Raw genomic sequence first — 27187 nt, forward strand, 5'->3', positions numbered from 1 at the left:
TATAAACGAAACATAAGTAAGATCAGAAAAAATGCCAACCTTCAGAAAATTACTGTCAGTTACAGCCCCTTCCCCATTCGATTAAAAAACGTCAAACTGGATACAAATTACAACAACAATAAACACAATGAAATTATTAGCAAAGAACGCGAACGTGAAATAAAATTGGCACAAAATGGAATTGTTTAGATCAGAGCTTTATTATATATTTGTAAGAAAAGAATCAAGTTTATGGTGGAATCGCATAACAGGCGCTTTTTCAGTTCGATCAGGTATCTAATTTTCGATTAATTTTCGAGTAAACATTGACCTAAAAAGTATTTCCTTGCTTTAATTATCTCTCTTCTTAAAACAAAAATCAATTAAAATTCTTAGAAAAAAATATTCAATTATGGTAATTTTATATTTTTAGCATGGGATCTCTCCGATATTGAAGATATAGAATGCCTGGGTATAACCGAAGGTATTATAGGGAAAGTAGAACATTCTACTATATATGAACCACGCTTAATTATCATAAGGGAGAGTGTGCCAGTGGGACAAATTTATTTCCATCATACTATTTATAAAATTAAATCAATATGTTTCCTAAATATGGGAGTAGTGAATCAAGAAATTGATTTGTGCCCTTGCACAAAACATAGTTCTTTCAGCTCTATGCAAAGCACAAATAAATCATCTAATAAGAAAATGGGTAGCCGCTTGTTTGAAAATTCTGCTTTCCTAAATAAAACAGTCGGAGCTGTAAAGAATGTTAGTAATACCATCAAAACTACCACACAACATGCAGCGACACAGGTAAGACATTAAAGATATATTGTTATAAACTCATTTACTACCATTTTAAAGTTACTATTATCATTATTGATTTCCAGTACTAAAAACAAATGCAAAATAGATTCAAACTAGAGTAAAATATGTGATTGCATAATCAATAATATATTTCTTTTACATTTAAAAATAGTTTTTGGTAGTAGATATCCACTGATCATTTCAATTTTTCCACACTTTATGTATTAGGTATAAATGAATGGAATTTTTGTGTACCATCATCATTTCAGCCATATTATGTACACTGCTGACCTGCATCCAGCATATTTAGATGCTTATTTGTCTGACTTTAATATTTTATAAGGAATTATGAAGGCTAATTTATAGAGATAATTTATATGTAGACAATTTCCTCTGGTGTCTGTCCAGACATCACCAGTATATTATAATTTTATAGTCAGTTTTATGTAAAATACAGGTTGATTAGTCTAGTATAGGTGTGAAAACTACAGGGTACAGACTACATAGCTAATTTGTCACCAAAAAGCTTGATAACTTACATAGCTACTTCCAATCAAAATTAGTTGCATGATTTTTTCTTATAAATTATGAATGTGACACACCAGTAAATTCTGGCGCCAATCTTATTGGCGGGAATCAATCAAACTAAAATTGATTAGATAAGATTAGATAATTGATAAAATAAGATCGCATTTGACAAAAAAAATGAAATACAATTCCTAGAAGAAGAGCAATGTAAACTCAGGAAATTCACAGATGGCCGTAAAGATTTTTTTGTATAGATGTGTTTTTTTATTTTTGAACAGGTTAAACAAACTGTCAAAAAGCAAAGGGACCCGAAGCTCGCAGAACGTTTCGAGAAACGTCTCACCGACGAATTGCATAAAATATTCGACGATGCCGAGAGTTTCTATTACTCCCGTACCCTAGACATTACGAACAGCTTACAGCGTCAGTACGAGATCGAGAAAATTCTAGAAGCTGAAGACGGTGGCGGGAAGACGGTGACCGATATAACAAGATGGTGGAAGTATGTTGACGATCGATTCTTCTGGAACAAACACATGTTGAAGGACATCATCGCTTTGGATGTGAGTCAAATTTAAATGCAATTGCAACTTACGCAATAATTACGCAGTTGTTTGCAGGAGATATTCATCCGATAGTAACTAACATTTGTGTATTCGTTTTATCAGCTACATACAATCACTTCATAGACTATATTGGTAAATTATAAAAATAATGCCAAAGGAGCCCAATGTGCTAGAAAAAAGAATCAGATTGAGCTCCCATGCATCCTAGGCATCCTTTTACTTAAACCAACGAAACCTCTGAGAAGAACACGTCAGGCTCAGGAGGATTTTTGTAGTTCCATTCCTCGGCTGAGATTTAACAAACGGTCCTTCTGTTTGACGACGGTGTCCTCTGGACTATGTCAGGTTTAAGTTAATGTAGAAAACCCTCTTAATGGCACCTTCTCATGGAATGAAAGAAATAACCCAACTTCCCCTATTACAACACAATTAATTATGTATTTATATATATCCGTGTTTTCCCTCTCTCTCTTTCTCTCTATTTCATCCCCCTCCCCCTCTCCCTTCCTCTACCGCTGTCTCTCTCTCTCTCTAATCACGCTTCTCGTAGTCATAAATAAATGTGTTTGTTTATCAAATTATACTAAAACATGTTATAATAAAACATTAAATTCGGAAAAAGTTCGAACAAAGCACGATTTAAAAAAATAACTAAAACTGAATAATACAATAAAAATTTCCATGTTTTATTTTAACGTTATTCTTATTATTAATCTTATATAATAACAAAATCTTGTTTTATGATGATGGAAGTGTTTCATAGCCTACGAACCTGTTATCTGGTGTAACTATTTGGCGGAATCCCCTTTCGAGGGGAACCAACACTGGTCTTGTGTAATTTTTAAAAAGTATTTTGGAGGAACACCCTCAGTAATGTTTTAAAGAGTGCGATGACAGCTTTGATAACATCACCGACATAAAGTGATTACAACAAACTTCCGATACAACACAGTTTTGAAGAAATCTTTTATATTCGACTGACAGATAGCGTAATAACGCCTTATAGAGATGCGATCGCTGCAGCAGTTCAGGCTACAACGCACTCTGTTTGTTGCGACGGTGCGGTTATTTATACCAATCTACGTGTATTCGTCGACGTTATAAAAACATATCATCATCACCACTTTAGCTGAAAGATGTCCAAAGGACACTTATTTCCAATAGTATGATAACAAAGTCGTGTGACATGTGGATGGACGTTGTAGGTGTGCCTATCCGTGGTGCGAAATAGAACCAAGGGACAGTAAATAACAATGTTTTAAAGTGAAGAAATGCAATCATCATCATCATCATTTTTAAAAATACGACCACTGCTGTACAATGATTACTTCTTCATATTTCCAATAGGAAGAGTAAGAACTGGCCTGCTTCCAGTATCTTCCGACGTCTATAACAAGTACGTCTGTCCATTTTATAGGGAAACGTCTTACGTTGCGCGTGCCGGTTCGTGCTCTTACCTCCAGAACCGTAAGATCCTAACGGTCACCTGTTCTACGCGCTATGTGACCAGCCTGGCGCCACTTCAACTTATTAATCCACAGGGCTATATCGGTTACTTTCGTTTGTCTACGGATCTTATCCATGATTAGCCGCCCTCTCCATGATTTGTTGAGGCAAATAGGCTCGGCGATGTCGATCCTAGGCTACACAATTTTCAACAAATACATGATTATTAATCGCAGTCAGGTCAACTAGTATATTTAAGAAGAGGAAACAATTTTCGCTCGACATATCGATCCGGATATGTTAAGAGTCAGTGAAGTGAGCAGAGAGCATCTGAATAATGTACTTTAATTAATTACATGTTAATACAACGTTTTTCCTTGTTCATATGATACGTTTACACATCTGATTATAGATATACATCTTAAATGTTATGCGATGTAATTTCGCAATTGTTCATTATTATTTATGTAACCTTTAAATTTAAAAATCAAATAGAATTTATTTAAGCTCTATACAAGAATAGAAAACTGAGGAATATATTAGTATAGTTTCCCATACAAACGACAAATAAGATTAAAACAACTATCACTAGCTTTGTAACGTTTGACTTTAAGGAAAAACTTAAAGAGCATGTTAGAATAAAATAAAAAAATATAATCTCATTAGCACTGTTTCCTCGAACCTGTGGTAATCCCGTTCGGTTACCAAACGGTTTCGTTGGAAACGAGGTCGGTTTGTATATCACAGGGGACGTCAGCCCCCGATCATACTAAATAGAAGGGTTGCTGAAATTTATTCCGCCATCTTTTCTCCCAGTGATAACGATTTCCGAAGCGGTAGTAGTGATTAACCAGGCAATGACAATCCACCAAGCCGATGTTCGGTTCTATCCTGCGTCCTTGAAAGGCTAAACGGGTATTATCGAGGAGTATAAGCTGTCCTCTCCGAACGCTATTCGGAGAGGACAGCTTAGGCCGAGATGTCCAGGGGGTCTCTTGTCACTGCATGGAGCGTTCACCGAACCTAAGAATTCGGTTCGATACATTTTTAATTTGCAACAGCTCAAGCCATGATTCCACCGGGAGCCTTCGAGCTTCGGTACTATGATAGAGGTTTTATGCTAAGGCACCCTCTGCGCTCTACAAACTCGTGTAATCAGCAAATGCCACATGGGCAAAGCGCTGATTGACTGTTTACAGTCCTTTAGGACTCAGTATTTTGTATTTTTATAGCCGGCATTACTGCTTGCAAATCGTAATATAAGGAGGGATTCGAAGAAAAAACACAAAAAAACACAGTTTTTCGATACAAAAAGCTTTCGATTTTTATCTTGCTTTATAGATTTTGTCAATGAAATCTGCCTCTTTTAGAAACTTATAAATAGAAACTTTCTTAAAGCAATATTAATTTATATTATCATTCCAGAGTCCGAACTGTGACCAGTGGATTCTGCCGATTATCCAAGGCTACGTACATCTGTCGCAGATAGCCGTAGATCCAGCTGATAGTAACCCACTCAACGTTGAGTCCTTATCTAACTCAAATTCATGCGACGAGACCTTTACTCTGGGTCTTATATCTAGGCGGTCTAGATATCAAGCCGGCACTAGGTTTGTATAGATTTGCTATTCCAATTTGGCGATATTAATCACTTGTTCTGAATTCTATGTTTAATACACTTGTATTTTTTTTAATTATTACGCGGGTTATCTAGCATATAAGTCAGGGTATAGAACAATTTTTTGTTAAAGATATTTAATTAAATATTAAGTAAATTATTACAACAAACATATTAGGTAGTGGAATAGTATTTAAATATACGTATAAATAGAGAACAATAAAATTTCTTTGGCTGTATTATTTGTTACTGGCTGTTTTTGTTGACATTAAAATGGGTTCATTTAACAAAATAACAAGTTAGTACAAGAAGTTTGATCTATTTTAAAATTATAACACGTACTATAAAGTTTGCTTACTATAAACTTGTCTCAATTTTTTATATATAATGCAAGGGAACTTATTTCAGATATGTATAAAATTATATAATCTTTAATAATAAATGTAGAAAGTTCTTACATTAAATCATTCAAAAAAAACTTCACAATTATTTAATATACGGTATACTAAAACAGAATTCTCTTTTTTTATTTTATTTTAAGTTATTTAAATATTAATAAAATATAACATATAATTTCTTTTTTCTAAGGTATAATCGAAGGGGTATCGAGCCCGGCGGCAAAGTGGCCAATTACGTCGAAACTGAACAAATTGTCTCCATTATTTGTTCGGACAGCATTCATAGAGCTTCATTCGTACAGGTAAGTGTAAATAATACTTAAAACTATTAAGGGTTTTACTTAAATAACTTATTTGCAAGCCGTTGTCTGAAACTCGACAAAAATGCGATTAAACAGAACGAATATTAGTAATAAAATTATGGTAATTAAGTTAAGTGCATGTGATTATTTATATATCTGTGTGCATATATGTCAATGTTTATAATTTGTATTTTTAAAATTATGATTGTACCTGCCACGGCCTATATCATAAGAAATCATTTAAATTAAATAAAGATGGGCAGTGTAGTTATAAACACAGCAGACGGTTTAAGCAGAGCAAGAAATAACATTTATTTCTTAGACTTGCCTTTGACGAGTAAGCTGTCTGGAAGACCGACGTCCTCTCCAAGAAAAATAACTGAACGATACGAGAATAGATTCAGTTCTAAGTTAGACTCCGGGAGAATCGCAGTTCATCAGAGTATTAGCTTAGACTCGGATAATCCCAAAATCGACAAATTTAAGTAAGTTAAACATGTTAGCATAAACTAAAAATAGCGTTTTTTATAACTTTTTAAAAAGAAGTCAAACAATGAAACTTGACTTTGTCTTCTATCACATGTATTGCGAGAAAAAATTTAAAGCCAAAATCAAGAAGATCAATAAAGCCTATTATTGTATAAAAGATTACATAGGACATAAACAAGCTCGGGACTAGTATCGTGCTGATTTTTAGGTGACGTAGACGTTTTTTATAAGGATTTTTTTAAATCGGCAAAAAAAGAGTAACTATCAAATTTATTCTTCATAGGAACGACAATCCGAGCCTATAGTCTATTTATAAATACATACGTACAGTACCCGGCGAAAAATATTGTACATCGACTTTTGGAAAGAGACAATCGGCTAATATCGGCTTAGTAGAGCGTTATCTCTGTCGCACGAAATAAAACGACTGACAAAACGTCACATAGGTAGTGTGGGACAGAGATAGTGCTCTACGAAGCTGAAATTAGCCTATTGTCTCTCTCCAAAGGTCGATGTGTAATATTTATCGCCGGATACTGTAAATGTACGTTATATCAATGTCTTGACTTTTCGAAGGTACTTAGCGAAACATATTCGTAAGAATAAATATTTGTTTCATTGCTTCATTATATTGTTAACATGTTATGTTTGTCATTATTAATGATTAGATTTTAGAGTTAGAAAATCATCAGGAAACCGATTCACGTTCGCAGTGAAAGTGTCTGGCAAAAATACACCGTTACTTAATAAAAACTTTACGCGCTGATTGCTTTTATCTCAAGTACGAATCTTTAAAGTTTTTCGTAATATATCATGTATAGGTTGTGGTTTTTTTAGTTATATTATGTCTGTGTATTTTTATTGGAAGTTTTAAAAATTGTTTGCCAAGTTACAATAACTTTTGACGAAGCTAATAATTCGAATAACAATTATTTCAGCACGTTAAAATTAGTTAATTTTGCAAAAATATATAATTTTATTAAGGTAATAAATTTGTATACACGTAATTTTGGTGCAAGTTGAAAAAATATTACATTTATATTCATATTTAATAACATCGCATGATAAATAAAAGAAATAAAAATAAAAACGGTAACGACGACAAGTGTACGTATGTATAATAAAGACTCATAAGATATTTTATTATATCATTCAACAGTTTTTAGTAGATCGAAATTTGTGGAACTTGGTTTTTTGTTTCATTTGCACAGTTAATATTATAATGTACTCAGATCAGTATCAGACATTTTTAAATTTTATTTGAAAAGAATGACTTGAGTTTCTTTTCAGTTAGATGAGCATTTCTAATCGATAGTACACCTTGCTACTTATAACTTTAAAATAACTGTCGATTCAAAAGTGCGTGTAAATGCCCTGCTTGAATAAATGTTTTAAATTTTTAATCGAATTTGCAAATATTTCGGAACGTAGATACACAAAAACATTTTAAAAAACGAACAACACCATCTCATGTGCCATTTCAAAATTCGAATGGCAGATAATAAATCATGCCATTTGGATGTTGATGCTCAAATCTGTTGGCAGCGCGCCTGCACGCGCTTGACCCAAAAACTTGCACGGGCTTTAATCAATATTGAATCGGGCCGAACAACTCGTAAGCCGGAAAATGCTAGAGAAAGGTTTTAAGAGCAATGTTCTAAAGAAAAAAAAGAAAACTAATATTATAACACAAAAAGTGTCTTTTGTACTGTACCGCATTGATAAAAGGTGTTTTGAACATGAACATTATTCTTCAGAACAAAAAGTATCAATAATTTTATTCGAAGATCATTTAATTTTATATTATTCGATTCAACGTTTCTGATCCGCATAATCCAAGCATGAAACGATTTGCCGGCTTGCTTCTTTCCTGAGAATTATAACACAAACTTCTTCGGGGTCAGAGTGAACAAGTACTTACTGAGTCTGCGTGGTTCATCTTTGACCGCATGGTCGCTTTTCATCAGACGAGTTGGTGGTCAAGCACGAATAAGAAAGCTATTCTAGTTTGTGGGTGGACATCATACCATACATTAGCACGGTTTCTACTTCAAAACTTTAAGGCCCCAGTGGCCATTTGCTCTGCGAGATATGTAATATGCCCACTACCACTTTAATTCGGGATCCCCACGGTGTATCGGTTACTTTCGTTCGTCTTCGGAACTCCTTGTACCCGACTCGATCTCCTAGAGAAATCCTAGGCACGGAATATAATAATGTCATTCATTGGTTGTGTAACATACATCATCTTCCCGTTGAAGCTATGTATCAATATTAACCATTATCTCTACGTTGCCTATAAAAACTGACCCAATTAAAAAAAGGCATTAAAATATATTTTAAATTTAGAATCTGTTTATTGTCTTTTAATTTTCACGCCAATCGGATAATAAAAAGAATCGTAATGCTATAATAGTCTTGTACGAAGTCTGTCATGAATCAAATGCGATATTTAAGCTCTTCATCCGCTTGGTAGTAGCGGAATGTCTGTAAACAGACTATAAATAAGTATTATGAAACCTCCTTTGTCAAAGATAAAGATGTGGCATTTGTAATTTAGTTATTTCAAGTTTATATTATGACCAACCAAAATGATATAAAGACTTGTCATAATTTTTAAGTTATCGAAAAGAATTTTCCTCAAATTACATATTAACCGACAAAAATTATTAATATAATACAAATAAATAACATTAGTTTGCGGTAACCGGAAAAAAACTATGAAAATGTTTACGTAAACGATATGACATAGTATTAGTTAAAGCAATTGCGATTTCCTGTTGACGTAGTCGCTTCAAACGGCTGTATGTATCTTCCTAATGCTTATTTATGAAACCTTACGTTATTTATGGCTATTTTTATTAATAATAACTGTTTAAAGTTCAAAAGATCAACATATGAACGTATGTTTGTATGAAGAAGAAATTAACTTTGCGGGTTGAAAGCATAATAAAGTGTACGGAGTAGAAATAAAATGTATGATATTATAAAACGCTCCCTTGTAGTGTGTCTTAATTACTATGTAATAAATTTAAGAAGTTTACTAAAAAAAAAAATTAAAAATCCTTTACACCGTAAAAGGATTTATATTATTAAGTGATATTATAGCTTGCGCTTTAATTGCTTTATAAGAAAAAAAAATGTCATCTAAGTTTGTTAAGGATTTTAGATGCGTTTGAACCCTTTATATAAAAAAGTTAAATCGGATTCTAGTTTCAATCAAATTGGGCTTCTCTGTCGTTCTTCTTATGTCCACAAGTGGTCACTGTAAATGATCCTATGTGAGTAATAAGAATCTCAATAGGTAACCTTTATGAATTCCGCCAGTGAATAATAGTAAATGTGTTTATTTTGCCTAATTGATTAACTATGTTTATGGTTCTTACCGCCTTATGTTTGAAATCGTCAGATATTGATACTCCAAAATTTAATTAATTAAATTAAAATTAGTGATAGACTCATGATAAATACAAAAAATAAAAATAAACTCGTAACGACTAAATTTCACCTTGAAAAAGTTAACAAATCCCTTCAAGGGTTTGAGTGTACACATACAAAGTTCCACAAGATATTATAGACCTTCCTTTTCATAATTTTAAAGTTAAAAATTAATTTTTAAATGAATTTTATTGCATTCAAGAGTTTTTATCAGATTCGAAATGTGTGGAACTTGGTTTGTTGACATATAAGCAAGGTTGATATTATAATGTGTATATCAAACGTTGTTAAATTTCATGTAAAAAGAGTAACTGTTGAATTTCCGACCGCCTCTACTCAGCAGATGAATATTTATAGCTGGTGGTAGCATATTATATTTAGTTTTAAAATAATTGACAAGAGTCAAAAGTGAATGTTGAATGAAATTAAGACCTACGTATCTGGAGTGATGTTAAATTGCCAAAATATAGAAGACGGCTACATCGATTGAAGCGAATCTTATAACGGAGTTAAAGCAATCAAAGTATAAATCCACAGGTTCGAGGTTCCGTGCCAATATTCTGGAGCCAGCCCGAATATAAATTCAGACCACCGCCGCGACTTGACAGAGGTATTTATGACCATATTATTTTAAAATAATTACAATGACGAATAGAGTTTTTATATACAACACTAATATTCATGAAATAAAAATATTTGTATTACCGCGGATATTTTAATTCTTCGGTTTTCTGGAACCTGTTTTTCATAATCCGTTTAAAATTGTTTTATTTCATGTCTGTTGCCCATACTATAATGATAATGTAGTGTTATGTATCCATGTATTATGTTACATTATATTCTTTAAATATACTCGGCTTTCTTTATAATATACATATATTAGAGGAACTGTAAAGTAATGTCGTTTCTATTGACATATTTTTACAGAAAAACCGATTGATTTTTACCGCTCCGGCATTGATTTGTATACTAGACGGCAAAAGATTGTTGATAACGAAGGCGTATATATTGTTGATTAGAAACAAAAACTTGTTAAAAATGTAGTCGTGTGAATTTAACTCAAGAAATGGGCATTACTTACCCCCACCCCCTCCCTAATAGTAACCGGATGAGAACGTTTATTTGTCGTGACGCAATATATTGATTTATGAAGTTTTAATTAGAAATCCTACGCCGCGGTTGTGCAAGTCACTTAAATGTAACATGTACTTACAGATGATGTCGGGAATACAATAATTCTGGTTGGTTTAGGTTGACGTAAAGCATCAGGTTACATGTTATTATATAATTTCATCTCAAGCTCTATGAAAAATCATCCGTATCTCATCGGGACTTTTATTAATAAGAGAAAATACGCTATAAGAAGAAGGATAATATCATAGTAATACTGACCTCTAACAAAATACCCCTTTTGCTTGAAATTTAAAAATAAAAATAATATAGCACATCTCCACGTTTCTATATATTTACGAAAATTTATTCCATCTGTACCCTTTGGTACGATCTAATCGACGATGGCTTCAAATTATTTAGGAAGGTGTATTCCTTGTTTCTGTATTATTCAAAAGGGTCGAGTAGAAGTCGAGGTGAAGATTCTACTGAAAATCATATATATGAAATTTCCCACCTGTGTAGTGATTTATTACGATATCTCTGTAAGCATTGGGCTTGAAGCTTTTGATAAGCATATTCCTCTCGTCGTGTAAAGGTCAGTAAAAAACATATTTTACGAAATTCGATCCGCAAAGGGAGTTGAGAAGGTAGTCATTTAGTTCGCGAAGCGGGGGCGGGTATTGCCTATATTTCATATAAAGTTAGAGTAATCCGCGTGGAGGCGTGTCATGCGTGAATCAAATCTCGTCTGGGATTTTGGTAATCCGACAGTGACAATAGATTTAGTGGAAGTACTCTTCTACGGGTTCTCCTCTCGGAGGCCCTTGCACCTCTGTGTTAATCTAGTTAAATAAGTAATCGGCACAGCTGAGTCTGCTGATAAAACTTGCGCTTAGTTACATTAAAGAGGTCCAAGGTAAGCGCCATTGGCTTCGCTTTATCATCTTGAGACCAAGTAAAGCTTTACATTACTAAGTTAAATACTAGGAGGACCGGAAAGTAATGTCGCTTTCTGAAGTTAAATTCACACAACTACATTTTTAAGAAGTATTCATTTCTAATCAACAATATATTCACCTTCGTTATCATCGACCTTTTGCCATCTAGTATACAAATTTTCAATGCCAGGTCTTTATGGTCCCACTAATGTGAACGGGCAAATAGCGTTAATATTTGACAAAAATATGTTAAATTACGGTCAGACTCTGTTCGTAGCCCCGTCGACTGTTGAGTGTAATTCAGAACACTTCGGTTTATAAATAATATTGACCGACAATCGCAGATTGGGGGGCGTCCACCCACAAGGTGAAGAGACAATCTTGTAAGGGTCATGGGAAAGCCTCGGTTCTTTCGAAATCTACTAGGAAGACCTATCTTCACCAATGGATATTCTAGGGCTGAAATGATGGTAATGATGAATTATACTAGCCATGTTTCGGAACCAATTAAATAGTTAAGTTCACAGTGACCAGTGACCACGCCTTCAAGCATTATTTCGAAGGTAGAGCTTAATTAGCTACGGCAGACACTGATTATGGTTTTTGGTTTACCTACTCTATTAGGCGAGGAAGAAACCCACACGGCGTTCAAGAAGCACTTCGAGGAGGAGCTAAAAAATTACAAGCAGGTGTGCATAGTGAACTTGGTGGAACAACAGGGCCGCGAGCGCGTCATATGGGAGGCGTACGGCAACCACGTGCTCAAGTACAACAGCCCTGATATTATTTACGCGACATTCGACTTCCACGAGTACTGGTAATGTTCTATTTATTACTTTTTTGCTTATTGAACTATTGAAAATTATTCAATTCTTATCCTTTAGGAATCTATGTTGGCTCAATATACAAAATGATTAATTGTATGTGTAAAGGCTTTAATTTGTAGTTTTGAGAACCTTTGATGTTGTTTATGACTAATACAAAAAAAATCCAAAGAGAGGAAGAGATGAAGAGTGAGATAGCGTGTGTATGTGAGAGAGATAAAACTATATCGTATAAGAGAAAAATAGTTCACACTTTACACTTTGTGTTATGAGTGAATCGATGTTTTATATATATAGTATACCTGTCAACCTAAAATGGTGCAGAGATAACAAGTAGGTGGGCGTGTAAAAGAAAAATAATACAGAACATATAATACACTATACAGAGTGATTGGTTATAGGCGTAAAACTTATAAGAGGTTAATGTAAAGACAACAAAAATTTATTAGCTTTCGTCAGTAAAAAGCTTATGAACCTATTTCTCTTTCTAATTCGAATTTTAGAAACGCTTCTCTTACTTTATTATTATTACGTCATTTATTAACTCTGAAATCCTTTTTGGACAGTGTGTACCAGTATAGTTATAAAGTGTAGTTAATGTTTATTAACTGACAACAAATAAACCGTCCAATATACCCTTTATAGCATTTCCGTCTATAACCAAATATATTAGTTAAACTTACAGAAATTCAACAAGGTAAAAGTTTTATCTCGTTAGATTTGATTTGTAAATCGACCAACAACATGTAGAAAAAAAAAACCGTGTTAAATTAAATTAAATCGATCTTCCAGCCGTGGAATGCATTATGAGAATGTGAGTATTCTTATAAATGCGATTGCGGACATTATCGGCGAGATGCGCTTTTGTTGGCGCGACAACCGCGGCGTCATATGCACGCAGACCGGAGTCTTCCGGGTCAACTGTATCGATTGTCTGGACCGGACCAACGTCGTCCAGGTGACCTGCCTTAATACTTACTGTTACATTCATCATCATAATCTCAGCCAATAGACGCTTACTGCATGGCTGTGCCTTCCCGAAAGTCGCCACGATGACCAGTCTTGTGCTGTGGGCATACAACAACATCCCTTGACCTTCGACTATGTCGACAGTTCACTTAGTGCGGGGCCTACCCACGCTGCGACTATGCTCTTGGTTGCAAGTAGAGAACCTTTCGGTGGTTGATTGTACAAGCAACGTGCCACGCCCACTGCCACTTCAGACGACCAATTCATCAAGCTACGTCGATGATCTTGGTTCTGTGGATCTCCTTATTAATGATTTGATCTCGCAGAAACCTCGGGCATAGCAATGGAGAGTGCTTACTGGGTGTTCTAGAAACTTCTTAAAGGGCCTATCGTAAACGACCACGTCTCTGATCCATATGTCATCACTGACAATACATTGTTATTTTTAAATTCATCATTTCACAGACGTAATTAAATACTGGATCTCAATCGTATAAAGATTAAACCGTTTTCCTTGCCCCCGCGACACCTTGACGACAAATTTACTAATTTCATTGTATCTTTTCTTATAAGTTTCAAAAGTCGAAGGGTTTTGTGAAAAAATATAAAATTGTGCATTAAATTGGAATTTTTTTGAAAATATAATGAAATATATATATACGCTATAAATTTTGTGCGTGTAACAGTTCAAAACAATTTATATTGTTAACAACTGCCTCAGTTAGTCTTTATCGATCATAGTATATCTATTTATTCCTTTAAGGCCTCAGCGGGCATATATATGCAAATATATTTTTTGTATATTACAGACTGCTATCGCAAAATATGTTTTGGAGCTCCAGCTATGCAGGTTAGGGTTGGGTACTCCAGGTTGCGGTTTACCACCTATGTTGCGAAACGCCTTTCTCACAATGTGGGCGGACAACGGAGATGTCGTCTCCAGGCAGTATGCTGGCACCAAGGCACTAAAGGTATTTAATATTATTTTTTTTTCTATTCATACAGGATTATTTACAGTGTACGGCATATGAAGAATACCAAAAGAGCCCAATTTGATAGAAACTACAGACAGGTTAAGCTCTATAGTGACATGGTTCAGCTTAAAACCATAAAGGTTCCAAACGCGCCCAGAGCTGGGAAGAGCCGGGAAGAGCCCATAACAAACAAGATTTCTTTGTTATGTCTATCATAATATCCTTGTTACAGTTGTAGCAAAATTCGTTCTAAAACTTTATTATCACTCAGAAATCCCTTTGCAATATAGTTGTACTTTTTTATAAGTTATTGTAAATTGGACTTACATTTATTACGTGATAATTCAGAGACATTACATAGGAGTGTATTGCAATACTGTACACAGAAGTCCACAAAAAAGTTACTAATTTTATGAAGCCTAAAGTAAGGTATACGATCATTATTTTTATTGCTAACCTTACGAAGATCTCTATCTTTTCTATATTTATTAATTAATAATTTATTATGTGATTAAAAGATTATTATCTTATCTGGGGCTATTTTTAATCTATTTTTAAGTTTCAAGTAAATCTAAAAAATTAAATCTGTCTAATACAGGGCGACTACACGCGCACCGGCGAAAGAAAACTTACGGGTATGATGAAAGATGGCGTCGCGTCTGCTAACAGGTACGACATAAACTTAACACTTTATATCTAAAATTATTTTACTAATTTGGTTAAAACAGTCGAATACTAAGATAATTAGAAAAACAATGTAGTATTTTAAACTTAAGAATTATACGAAACCAAAGCATAGACAACAATACGTTTCCCGCCACAGATTCATCATTCGCCATTTTAACGACGCCATGACACAATGCGCCATAGACATCGCTATGGGACAGCCAATCGATGAGTCGACCATAGACGAATTAGACAATCTATGGCGCGATATAAAAACTGCTTCGTTGATGGTATTAGAGAACTTGGAAACTGATAGCCCTAAATTAGGAATGATGCCGTCGTATTTCGGACATCCACTGAGAAGTGAGCTCGCGTCCGCAGAAGTTGCGTATGGATTGGGGAGGTCAGTTTACATTGGATGGTAACTAACCCTTCGTTAAATCCTAGCGAGTAACTTTGGGCAATTAAGTTATTCTCAAATTTATGTGGTAAAGCTTTGACCCTGTACTTTTGCTTACCATCTTCTGCTACCTGCTGTCTATTAGTTAGTATTATTGTAGGATATGATTTAGCTTCTAAAAAATAAAATAACGGTTATAAATAACGTTAATATTAAAATTAGTTATAGCTCTGTCGATTATGCTGCAGCTTAAAAAGGTATAACAGTGTTAATATAAATCAAAAATGCTTTTCCCAGTCTGTGTTTTATCCATACCACATACCGCGTCAAACTTGAGTTGGGTACTTATAACAGCCGAGCTTTATATATACACTTTTGTAGATCTATTCTAATAATTTATTTCTATCAAAGTAAGTAGTTTATTGGAAATCTGTAAAGAAGGCCATTGTCTATTATTGGACCTCCTACGACTGAAATGACGATGAAGTTGTTTCAATATAAAAGTGTAAATAACGCCTTCCATAAACATCTCCAAGTGTAATATATCCAGCCTATTTAAACTATCGACATATTTCCTATGGGTGTTGTCGTGTCGCCTCGCTTTTAACGTGGCCAAAGTATTAGAAATTTGAGGAACCCGTTACCCAGAAACGTTAATACAACTTGAGATCAAAGTTGTAGATACGATTAACTCAACATGTTGAATTAATCGTATCCACAACTTTGCTACCCAACATTACATTCTTTATAAATAAAAATGAATCGCCATGTCTGTCTAAACGCAATCCTCGAGAATAAGTTAACAAACATGAAAGTTATACTTACATATGTCATTCGGCACGACGCTGATTTTTATTACTAGAAAATATAGAAAAAGTGCAATGAATGCACGAAATACACCTTTCGTTTAACATACAAATCACAGTTGATAAAATCGCCTATATAATATTTGACGTCAATCAAAACCAGAGAAATGCGTGTTAAGACGTGAGCATACAAGCAAATTTAAAAAGGGTTACGCTTTTTTAAATCCATTAATTAAGCTTGACAGTGTATAAAATACAAAACATGTTTTTGTAATTTCCATTTATTATTAAGATATTAATTCAATAAATATAGTGCATATACAGAGTGATTTCTTATAGACATAAAACCTTTAAAGCGGTAAATGTATAGTTAATTTATCAAAACTGTAAAACTTGTACACTTCTTTCCAATCACATTTATCACATATTTTCAAAAGAAACTATTCTTAGTAAGGTTAACTAAATTCTTGCTGACTAGTATACAGTGTAATTGGACATAGTTGTATAAGGTACCAATCAGCCTTTATAAAGTGATCACTCTGGAAAATGTTACATTCATTAATTTTTAATATTGAAATGCGGCAGGTTAATAAGTTCTGGTGGTACAAAGTCTTAGGGATAAATAGAAAACATTAATGAATTTTAATATGCAGAATTGGAATTCATTATATCTGAAACAATTTATTTTTGAATAACTATATATTCACCCTTTTAAAGCTTTTTGAAAGATATAAAACACATTTATTGTTAAAACCTTAAATCGATTAAGTGCAATGTTATACATTTTATTATTTCTTAGCTATTATACGGCGACAGGCTGGTAACAACAGTACGAAGTCGTCAGTCTGTCGTGGGAGCGTGTATTAAATGTATGCAATTGTTTTAGGTACTACTTGTCAACGTTCAAGGATGCATTGCGTCAGGTGGCCATCGACGTGATGACGGGCGAGTCGCGCACTATACCGGAGCAACTCATAGTGCCGGAGTGCAGCCGATGCACATCTGTCAAGGTACTGACGCAAGATTTGCAATGGAAAATGGAAGTCCATCCTAACAAAAAAGAGACTAATCCGCTAAGCGGAAGTAGCTATGTATTAGTCCCTTTCTTATGTCTAGAATGTTCTATTTGCAATCATAAAACATTCTAGATATAAGTTCTCTAAAGTCGACACTGCCCTCTAGCGGATTTAAAGGTAAATTAGCAGATTAAAATGTTTATCATATATGGTTTACATAGACATTAAAACCTACGAACAAGCATTAGTATCATTATCATTTTAGCTACAGGATGTTCAGCAGTGATGGACACAGGATTATCGCATTGATTTACAATAGAACCAGTTGGAAGTGGACTGCAGTGTCTTTACGACCTTAACAATATGGTCTTGCCACCTTGTCCTTGGATTTCCGACGCTGTACTTACCCACCCGTTGCCACTTTAACTGGCCAATCCGCTGGGCTGTGTCGACCATTAAATACAAATCAATTAAAATTTAAAGAAGGCAATAGCCCATGAAAGGTTATAAACCTATGTTCTTGTAATGTTATTTTTGTTGTGATTGGTCTATTATATCTAATAGATTCTGGCGTTACTTTGCGGATGTCCATCCTAAGTAAGAAAGAAACTAATATATAGCTACTTCCGCTATGTAGCAATAGTCGTGCAATGAAGTGCACCACCTGCGCGCTGATAAATGCGCATGCGGCAAACAATGCGAATTACACTACCACCGTTAATTCACTCAACACGTATTTCACTCCTCCATGGGGCATCCACATGAGTAATGTTACACCGATCAGTGTCAAACACTTATTATTATGAGTGGTCTTACTATTATGAGTGGCCTATTATTTTAAGAAGTAGAAGAATTGTATTAATATTTTGTATTAGAAATGAGGAAATGCCCAGAAGGTCATTAAATAGCTCAAAGAATTGACAGTGGGCGACATATCGCACGTGAAACCGACGGCTTTTGGGTCCGAAAGGTTTTCGACTGGCGACATTGACCCGGTGGACGCAGCTTGAGAAAGTCATTAAGTCAATCGAGATAGCGGAAAATCGCCGAATAAGGGCAGTGCAAGACCGGTCATTGTGCCGATCTTCAAAAGAGGTTTATTATAGCTTAAAGTAGGCATTTTTCCACTGATATGATGCGAGACATTTTCGTAATTGGCACTATCTGTACTGTTTTACACGTTATTTCAGGAACAAACAGAACCGGACACCGCCGCAATGGCTCTGCACGTGAAGTCCCTCATCGACGACTGCAAGAAATTGCTCGTGGACACTGAACCAATTTTGGGTTCTTGGGGTCTCATTGATGCTGATCCGAAGTAAGATTTTAAATGTTTTAAAATCCTTTAATTCTTAGTGGTTATAGGTAATTTATTTCTGTATCCTATAAAGGTACGCCAACAGCACGACATATTTTCGTAGGTTTTAAATGATGTTGTCTAATTTGAATTATGTTTGTACAGGTCAAAGTACTATTTATCTGTTTGAGTATACCACCAGTATATGAGCCGTTAAGAAGCCAATGCGGCTAAGTCCAAAACAGAAAAATTGAGATAATTAACATTTTTTAACACATTAGTTTTAAAAATTCTTGGTTTGTTAATTAAATTAGAAAATGTATTAAGTCTTTTTTCGAGCTGTCAACTCTGCAAAAAAAAAAAAGAAATGAACAAGATGTGTATCTACACATCCTGTTCATTTCTTGTTACACGTAAGAGAAAACATTTGATCCGACGAGCTATATATCAAAACGTTTTCTACAGCACACAACCTTGTTCAAGTAAAGTGCTAAAAGATTCTAAAATTTGCATGGATACAGTGTTTTATTAAGATGGTCAGACAATCATTTAAGTAGTCTATTGTAAGAACTCTTCACTCGTGAGAAAGAAGAGTGTTGCCAGAAATTTTGTTTGAAAATATTGGCACTCTTTACATTTGGCCCACACAGGATAGGTTACTATAACAAATAACATTAAATTAATAATGAAACAAGTTCCAACTAATCTAGACTAAATAAACTCTGAATTGGTTCCTTTCTTGTTGAATGAAATTCTCGACTTCTATTTGTATCCTTGTAATATCAAATTTAAATACTTGTGTTTTGTTCTTTTCTAACACAGCACCGGTGATCCACACGAGACAGAGATGGACAGTGTGATGGTTCTAACAAGCGATGCGTACTACGTGACGGATTACGACGAGACTTCGGATCGTTTGCTATCTGTACAACGAGTGCCGCTCAGTGACGTCACATCTGTAGAGCTCGGCACCTTGGATAATAGCTCTACGGTAAAAAGAGGCTTGAGTTTTTAATCAAAATAGTAACATATGCATAAAAGTATTACGATTCAACATATGAAATAATTGTATTGTTTTTCTATGTTAAGCCGTTGTTTATTGAATATTCAATAAAAAATACTAATATATATATATATTTATAAAACACGCGTAATATTTAAAAAAAATCAAGCAATCATCCGTCGTTGATCATCATTATCATCATGTCAGCGGATAAAAAGAGTCTAGGCGGGAGTCTAGTGTACTATTCGCATCTACCGACTCTAGTAAATTTCAGCCCCAAACATATGTCAGTTGCACGAGCAAGGCGTTATATGTATGCTAAATAAGGATAACTGCAAGTTGGTTGGTTTAAGCAGTTGCATTTCTTTCAGATCTTCGGCGTGGGACGTAAGAGTAGCGGTGAGCCGGTGCATTGCATCCGTATCAACTACAACTGCAACGGCGAGCCGGGATACTTCCACATGTTCCGCTCCACTTCGCTGCGCTTCTTCAACAATATGGCCGTCGTGATCAACACCAAGGACGAAATGATCGGTAAGAATTGTGATTTCTTGTCACCCATTATATTTTTTTGTCTTTAAGCAGAGACAATCAGAGAGTGTGAGACAAATAGAGAGAAAGTAAAACAGTGTATATTAAAGTACGATGCCAGATAATAGTGTGTGAGAGAGAGAGGGAGACCGAAAGTGAAACAGGGTGTGGTAAGGCCCGACGCCAGACAATAATAAGTGGGTGTGTAAGAGAGAGGGAGCAAGTGAAACAGTGTGTGTTAAGGCAGGGCGCCATCTAATAGAAAATAATAGTTTTCACAATTTTCGGAAGTAGATGCCCATTTGAAATTACTATTAGTATGTACGGAATGTAACAACTTGCTAAGTAATTGAATAATGTATTATTAGATATAGTATGATATTTAAAATAATAAGTTGTGTTTTTTTATTACATTATGCTGTGTGTTTATAGTAAGAAATGTATTCAAGATTTACTATTTATTTGTTTTTCTTTTTGGACCTTTTATATAAGAGCAATGGTAGTCCCTCGGACTAAGTGTTGCCATTGTCGGCCTGGAGTTCCATTCCCAGTAAACAATCTCATATAATTCACTCTTTTTGCATTTAATTAAATAAGAATGCCACTGCTCACAAATAAGTTTCCAGAGGATAAACAGCACTGTCCTCTGCGTACCATAATACTAAACTACAGTCGCCTGCCAAGCGTGGCGATTATGTTCCCCATCTTTGGATGAGACGTTTGCCTTGCAGTGGACATCTATAGGTTGAAACGTCGAAGCTTTAAATAAATAAATAAAACTGAGAAAGGTAGCAATCGTTTAAAGGGCGAAAAATTCAGTATTTATTTGTTGTTTATGTTATTTTTCCAGAATCACTACATTCAATCTGCGAATCGTTAATGGTGGCTCGAGATGTTGCAAAATTACCCGCAGTACCGTTCCACGACGGCATAAAGTTGGAAAGGAAGAAATCTAAGGTAAAGTAACTAATAATGTTTAATAAAACAACTGTTAACTTTTAATAATAAATACAGATTTATTAAAACAAGACGCGCATTGCGTTACAATGCACAATAAGAGAAGAGAAAGTGACAGTTGTCAGTGTTGCTGCCAATTTCTATGTTTCCAGAATTACATAATATTTACGGAATAAATTACAATTAAAACCTAAATAATTTAATTATTTTATGTTCTGTACTGAACATATAACGTTAGACTTACATTCGATCAGATTTAAAGTTTTCCGTTGTAATTCTATATACAAACTTTAGTATTTTTTATAACTAAATATTGGGAGGTGCGATCTTCTGAATATAGGTTTTGGTTTCACAATTAAGCTATAATCGTTTCGGGTTTGACTACACGATACCGAGCATTGTCTTAAAATGACTTTCATTTAAAAAAAATTACATCATAGAGAATCTCGTTGGTACACTTTAGTTCTTTATTATTTCTTTATACACAACATCTAATTCGTTAAAAAAAAAAAACAGTTGAACTATGAACAAATAAATTTTTCTTTTGAATAAACAGATAAGTTTTATTTTCATTCAAAAATATACATGAAAGTACGTACTATTGATGGCAAGAAAACATTTTGTCACTCTTTAAAAACTTTGAAATTTTGTAAATTATCTAACTCTCCGGCTATGGAAAGAGAACACTGATAGTTGTATTGGTCTCTCGCTCTTTCTCTCCTTAAAGTGACACCAGCGCTCTAGTTCTGCACTTTTGCCTTATATATCTTGGTAGTAAAACGTCTTTTAGTTTTATATGTTACTTTTAATTTCAGATACACGGGACGTCTTCTGGTGGCGTGCGGAGTGGCGCTAGGTCTGCGCTGTACTTGGACGTGTCGCGGTTACCCTCACTCACTCGCAATGTGAGCGAGACACAACTAGTGGCGGACATACGAAGCGTTGGTAAGAGTTTCTTTTTGTTTATTCCAACATTACAATTCACAATACTTAGGTCTAGACAGTTATTATTTGAGACTGTCGACTACTTAGGTTTTTTTCAGGCAATAAATGTTTGAAATGGCTTGAAAGTAAATTATATAATGGAATACCGCACTATTTAGTTATAGAAATGAGGAGCTTCGCCTAAATGTGATCAAACATAACATAATTATGAACTGTCGTTACACTTTTCACTACATTATTCTGAGTGTATGTACATATCAAATAATGAAAATGGTAAACGGGGCAATGGCTTTTAATAATAAAAAAAAATAGTATTTAGGAATACATGTATTTTATTCTATTTGTCTATTGAACGAAGCGACGTTATGTGACGAACAAGAGCCATAAACATGGAGTTTACCGAATATTGAGTGACGTCCTTGTTGCCTACAAAGTTGTTTTAACCACAAATACAAAAACCATAGTCAAGAATTTAAAAAAAAATTACTACCTACGGAAATCCTGGTACGGTGATAGTGCTCTCTTATTCTCTATTGATGTTAATGCTGTTAGCCCGAGTGCTTTTACAGCTTCATTGGAACTGAGCTTAGGGAGCGGAAGAGTCCATGAACTTAAAACAAAAGATGGACGGACGCGTTCCAGATGCACGAAGTCGTTCGTATGTAATAAACTGCTCTACCCGAGTAGAGCTGTATAGTGTTGATGTTATGTATATGCGGCTTTGGACGGCAGCGTGGACTACAGGCGAGCCAACGAAGGATCCGGATCCAACATTGGTTTGCCCACGCTATTCGCGATTAGGAAGCGGGCGGCCGCCCCCTAGAACCGAGTGTTATAGTGATAGTGCTTCTTTTTAATGGTTGACTTAGAACAGCTTTCACCATCGGCTATTGCAGAAAAAGTACCATTTCACAATTATATCTTAATTAGAGACAAGACAGAGGAGATCTTTAACGGAAGCGGTTTTAGAACAGATAATACGCCTCGTCAGCGAGTGTACGGAGTGCCGGTTTATTCCCGGCGTCAACGGACGCCTGCATGACTCCACACAGACCGTTAGTCCGCCTAGAGTTACCTTTTTGTACAAACTAATAATACTATAACGATTTTTTAGATTTATTCGTATTCATTTTATTTCACTAGGTAACTCTAGTTTATATAATCGTAGACAGTAGAAATATATAAAACAAAAGTACTTAATGTCGCCATATGATGCCCCAACGAATAATTCTTACACAGATGACAATATATGGTATTTAGTGATCTATTTTAATAAAATACACAAACGACACTGAAGCACAGTTAAACTTTGGTACGCGAAGCCAAGGACTGGCAATCGAGTGGCCAGGTACAAAGCCCCCAGCAACTTCCGCACCTGTTAAATTTTAAAACACAACGCGTTGCACAAGTATTATTTACCTAGTTTAACAAATATGTAGTAATATATAGTAATATGCAATTTTGATGTTGTGCGATTCCAAGGGCCGGTATGTCTTAAGGTAGTAACAACACGGAATCAGAAGTAGAATTGTGTTTATTTATTCGTATTTATATCGAAGCAAATTAAGAAATTTTATTGTTGAGGAATTCCCCTTTTTGATGCGCCCCTGACAATGAAATAATGTTGCCCCTACAGTGTAAATTCAATGAAATCATTCTTAAAAACCACTTTTCAAAAATAGTACCTAGAGCCTTGAGTCTTTGTACCTTATACATTTTATATGAGCTATTAATTAGTTTATTTTAATATAAATTAGTAGTAATAGCAATCAATTTAATAACCTAAAAAGTATTATGAATACATGGTTTAAATTATATAAGGTTAGAAAATTACCATTGAGTTATAGATGTAATTGAGAGAGACTTTTAAATATACATTAGCAAAGTTAGTTCATATTCAATTAAAACAGGTATTTATAAGTTATTTAACTTATTCGTCGTTTCAGCCTGCAAACACCCACTACAAGACATCGGCCTAAAATATTTATTGGGAGATATATGATAATCGCCATGCTTGGCAGGCGGGTTGACAATCGCAGTGTCACATTGTGGTACACAGAGAACGCTGCTGAACATCTGTAAATTTGTTTGTTGGCAGTGGCAGCCCTATGAAATGAATGTATAAAATGTGAATCCCGGGAATCGAACCCGCGACCTAAGTCCTCTCCTGCTGGGCTATCACTGCTCAATTACTTAATATATAAAGTATGTAAGCAGACGGTTTCACTTCTCATAATATGTGTATTTTTAAATTACAAAATGCCATGGTTGTCGGATACTTAAAACTGTATTGTATGATGTCAGGTCATATTTTATGTAGATGAAATCGCACATTGAAACTATTTTTTTAGTAAAGAAAAATCTTTTACCATAATTATTGCACTACTTTTTAATTTATACAATAACCTTGTAAATCTTACAAAAAACGAAATATTTGTTATTTGTAGTTGCAGGAAATAGAAAATATAGCTAAATTAACGAAAAATGTGAATTATTAGTTGAAACTTCCCTATCTAGTTACAATAAATACAAAAATTTTACACTTTCTCCTAATTTTTTTCATATGAAAGTTATTTTTAACATGTATCATAGTGGTAAATTTTTTCGGTGTCAATTATATTGAAACTTGAGGAATTGCTTGCAGGTTTGTCTAAACGTTTTGGATTAATTAATGATTTATAAATTTCCAGGATCCAAAGCCCTGAATAACATGACTGAGCAATTCAACAAGCTCAATAAACTAGGGCACTCGCTTAACGCGAAAGCAAGACCGACTTTACAATTAAAATTCGACCAGGGCGCCTCGCGCACTAAAAAAATATTTACAATCGGACAAAACAAAAACGACAAGAAAAAAGGCAGCCTTTCCGACGGAATGAGCTCAGACTATTCCTCGGACGATGAGAATAGAACAAACATCTTTGAGCCCACTTTAGATAACTTCGAAAACACTCAACACTACATCGGTAAGAAATCGGCAGAAGATAAAACGGAGACAGACAACGATTGCGAGCTAATAGAGAATCCATTGTACTCTTCGAAAATAGAACCTAATGACGTCACAGAGATTTGTCCAGAAGTCGTCGAAACGACCGAGCGACAAACCCTCAAGACACCTAGCAACATTACAAAGAGAAACCCATTCGATACGGACACTTCTAAAACGCCCGAGATACAAGTCGACCCGGGATTCACAAAACCGACGCCGCCAAACACACTTCTACTCTCACAGAAACTATCGCACAGTTCCAACGACGTCAATTACGAGGAGGACCAAGGATCACAGGAAGGTGTGAATTACCATGTGCGATCCAACTCTCAGCATGAGATCACGTTGAACATCGCCCAATCGCACAGCGAATCCGCGCTCAGACAGCTAAAGAATATCGCCAGTCCTATGTCCAGTGCGACAAGGGAAATGGTGCTGTCTCCGTTGTCGAAGCTGGCTAAAGGGGTTCAGACTTTAGGGGCTAATTTAGACCCTAGAAAAATTAAGGTCAGTGCAAATTATATCTCTGTATAATGTGTATAAATGAATTCTGAAACACACTTCTATTGTTAGTAATATTCATTACTAGTTAAACCTACACATACATGTTACATACTTAACAATACAATAATGACTAACGCGCGAACAAAACTAAAGAGTTGTTTGACAAAATTTCAAACAATTTATTTCATATCCCCGCACGAAAACTCTTTTAGAGAGAACAACACCTGTCTTTCCTTGCACAAACCCCATAGAAGAAATAAAAACATGTCTTCAGTTATCAAACATATAATGTCAATCAAAACCAAAAAAGCGTATACTTAAAACAGGGTAGTTTACGTTAAAGTAGGGTAGTTTACGTTAATAAATAAATTTATCGCTTTAAAATATGTTTTATACGTTTATTTTTCTATTGCACCAGTCAGGCCCCAATAATTTGTAACGGTATAATGTCTGCCTGTGTGCGGTTGAACTTGCTGCACTAATGGAGGCTAGAAAAAAGTGAACACAAAAACATAGATTAAAAAACCAAACGCGAATTAGGGATGTGAAACATAAATAGTGTTGTTCATCGATATCGATTGAACACAGTTGCGCTGGTTAAATTTTTTAAACAAGGACATACTATTAATAATTAATTCTTAAGTATTGTAATATTCTCACATCTGCATAATTGTCTTTCCAAAGAGAGGATATGAAATGTAGTCAATTATACAGACCTTGTACAGATTGAAAGATGAATATGGGGGACTGGAAAAGTAGGTGTGAAAGCTTTACAGAGGTAAATGTATAGCTCATTTAGTCAGCAAAAAACTATAGAGTTTTTACATCTATTTCTGTTCAGTTCAAGTGGTCACTCTTAAAAATTTTACATTACTTTATTTAATCAGTAAATAATAATTTATATTAATACATAATTATCTCAATTTAGAAAACGCTATTTCTTACTTTGTAATTGGTACATTACTTCTATTACCATTGTTTTTGGATAGGGTGTACCATACATAAATGTACAGCAGATGAGATATTTTCGTTTAATACTTATAACCAATTATCGTGTATAAAAATTTGCTTAAGTAATTTTTAAATGCACATAATTTTATTTACTTTCAGGCATCCGGCTCAGTGAAACAAATTTCCGAACAGCAGTATGAAGAACACAGGAAACTTCAAGAGAAATGGCAAGGAAGTAACACACGCCTCATAGCCTTGTAACTCCCAGTGTTGCCAACATACATGAAATAGGTGAAAACTTGTATTACTTATAAAATATTTATTGCTTTTTATTAATAGTTAGGTTATAGTTAAAACTTAAATCGTAACAATTCATTGTTAAGATGACAAACATTACTGTCATTAACTGTCTTGTGGACTCTAGGTATTTTGATAGCCTTAGAAGTTTTTAAAAGTAGTCTTTTATATTAAAAAAAATTCTGCGGTTATAATATAAAAACCTTCTTTATAGGTGTCTAAGCAAGTACCTGCTTTACAAAACACAAACCCACTTCATGACTCAAACAACTGTTGGGATATAATTTTAAAATTAAATTAATTTTCACACTACCGTCATTATTCGAATAACCTTCGTGTACATCTAATAGTAAGGAAATGTTCACAATAATAATAAATACTTGATCTCTTTGACAAACTCTTTTCAATTTGTTTCATCTTGCGAATAGTA

The 27187-nt window shown here is 34.6% G+C and overlaps 1 protein-coding gene across 2 annotated transcripts; it reads left to right on the forward strand.

Annotated features, from left to right (window-relative positions):
- Window positions 1-115: 115 nt before the first annotated feature.
- Window positions 116-27187, forward strand: sp3 (spermathreecae). Of its 2 annotated transcripts, XM_068769613.1 has the most exons (19): window positions 116-272; window positions 413-798; window positions 1599-1883; window positions 4758-4942; window positions 5539-5650; window positions 10115-10187; window positions 12253-12445; window positions 13245-13410; window positions 14231-14392; window positions 14994-15064; window positions 17154-17277; window positions 18474-18601; window positions 19403-19571; window positions 19955-20117; window positions 20965-21071; window positions 21887-22016; window positions 24707-25512; window positions 26620-26751; window positions 26972-27187. In XM_068769613.1, exons 1-18 carry the CDS (start codon window positions 176-178, stop codon window positions 26719-26721), a joined length of 3459 nt encoding a protein of 1152 aa, XP_068625714.1. In that variant the 5' UTR covers window positions 116-175; the 3' UTR covers window positions 26722-26751; window positions 26972-27187. The 2 variants fall into 2 exon arrangements, with proteins under 2 accessions (XP_068625714.1, XP_068625713.1); XM_068769612.1 differs by having other exon boundaries at window positions 26620-27187.

Source organism: Battus philenor, unplaced genomic scaffold (genome assembly GCF_028537555.1).
Source record: "Battus philenor isolate CCGP_79_NKW_IND1 unplaced genomic scaffold, ilBatPhil1.0.hap1 SCAF_28, whole genome shotgun sequence".
NCBI classification, from domain to species: domain Eukaryota; kingdom Metazoa; phylum Arthropoda; class Insecta; order Lepidoptera; family Papilionidae; genus Battus; species Battus philenor.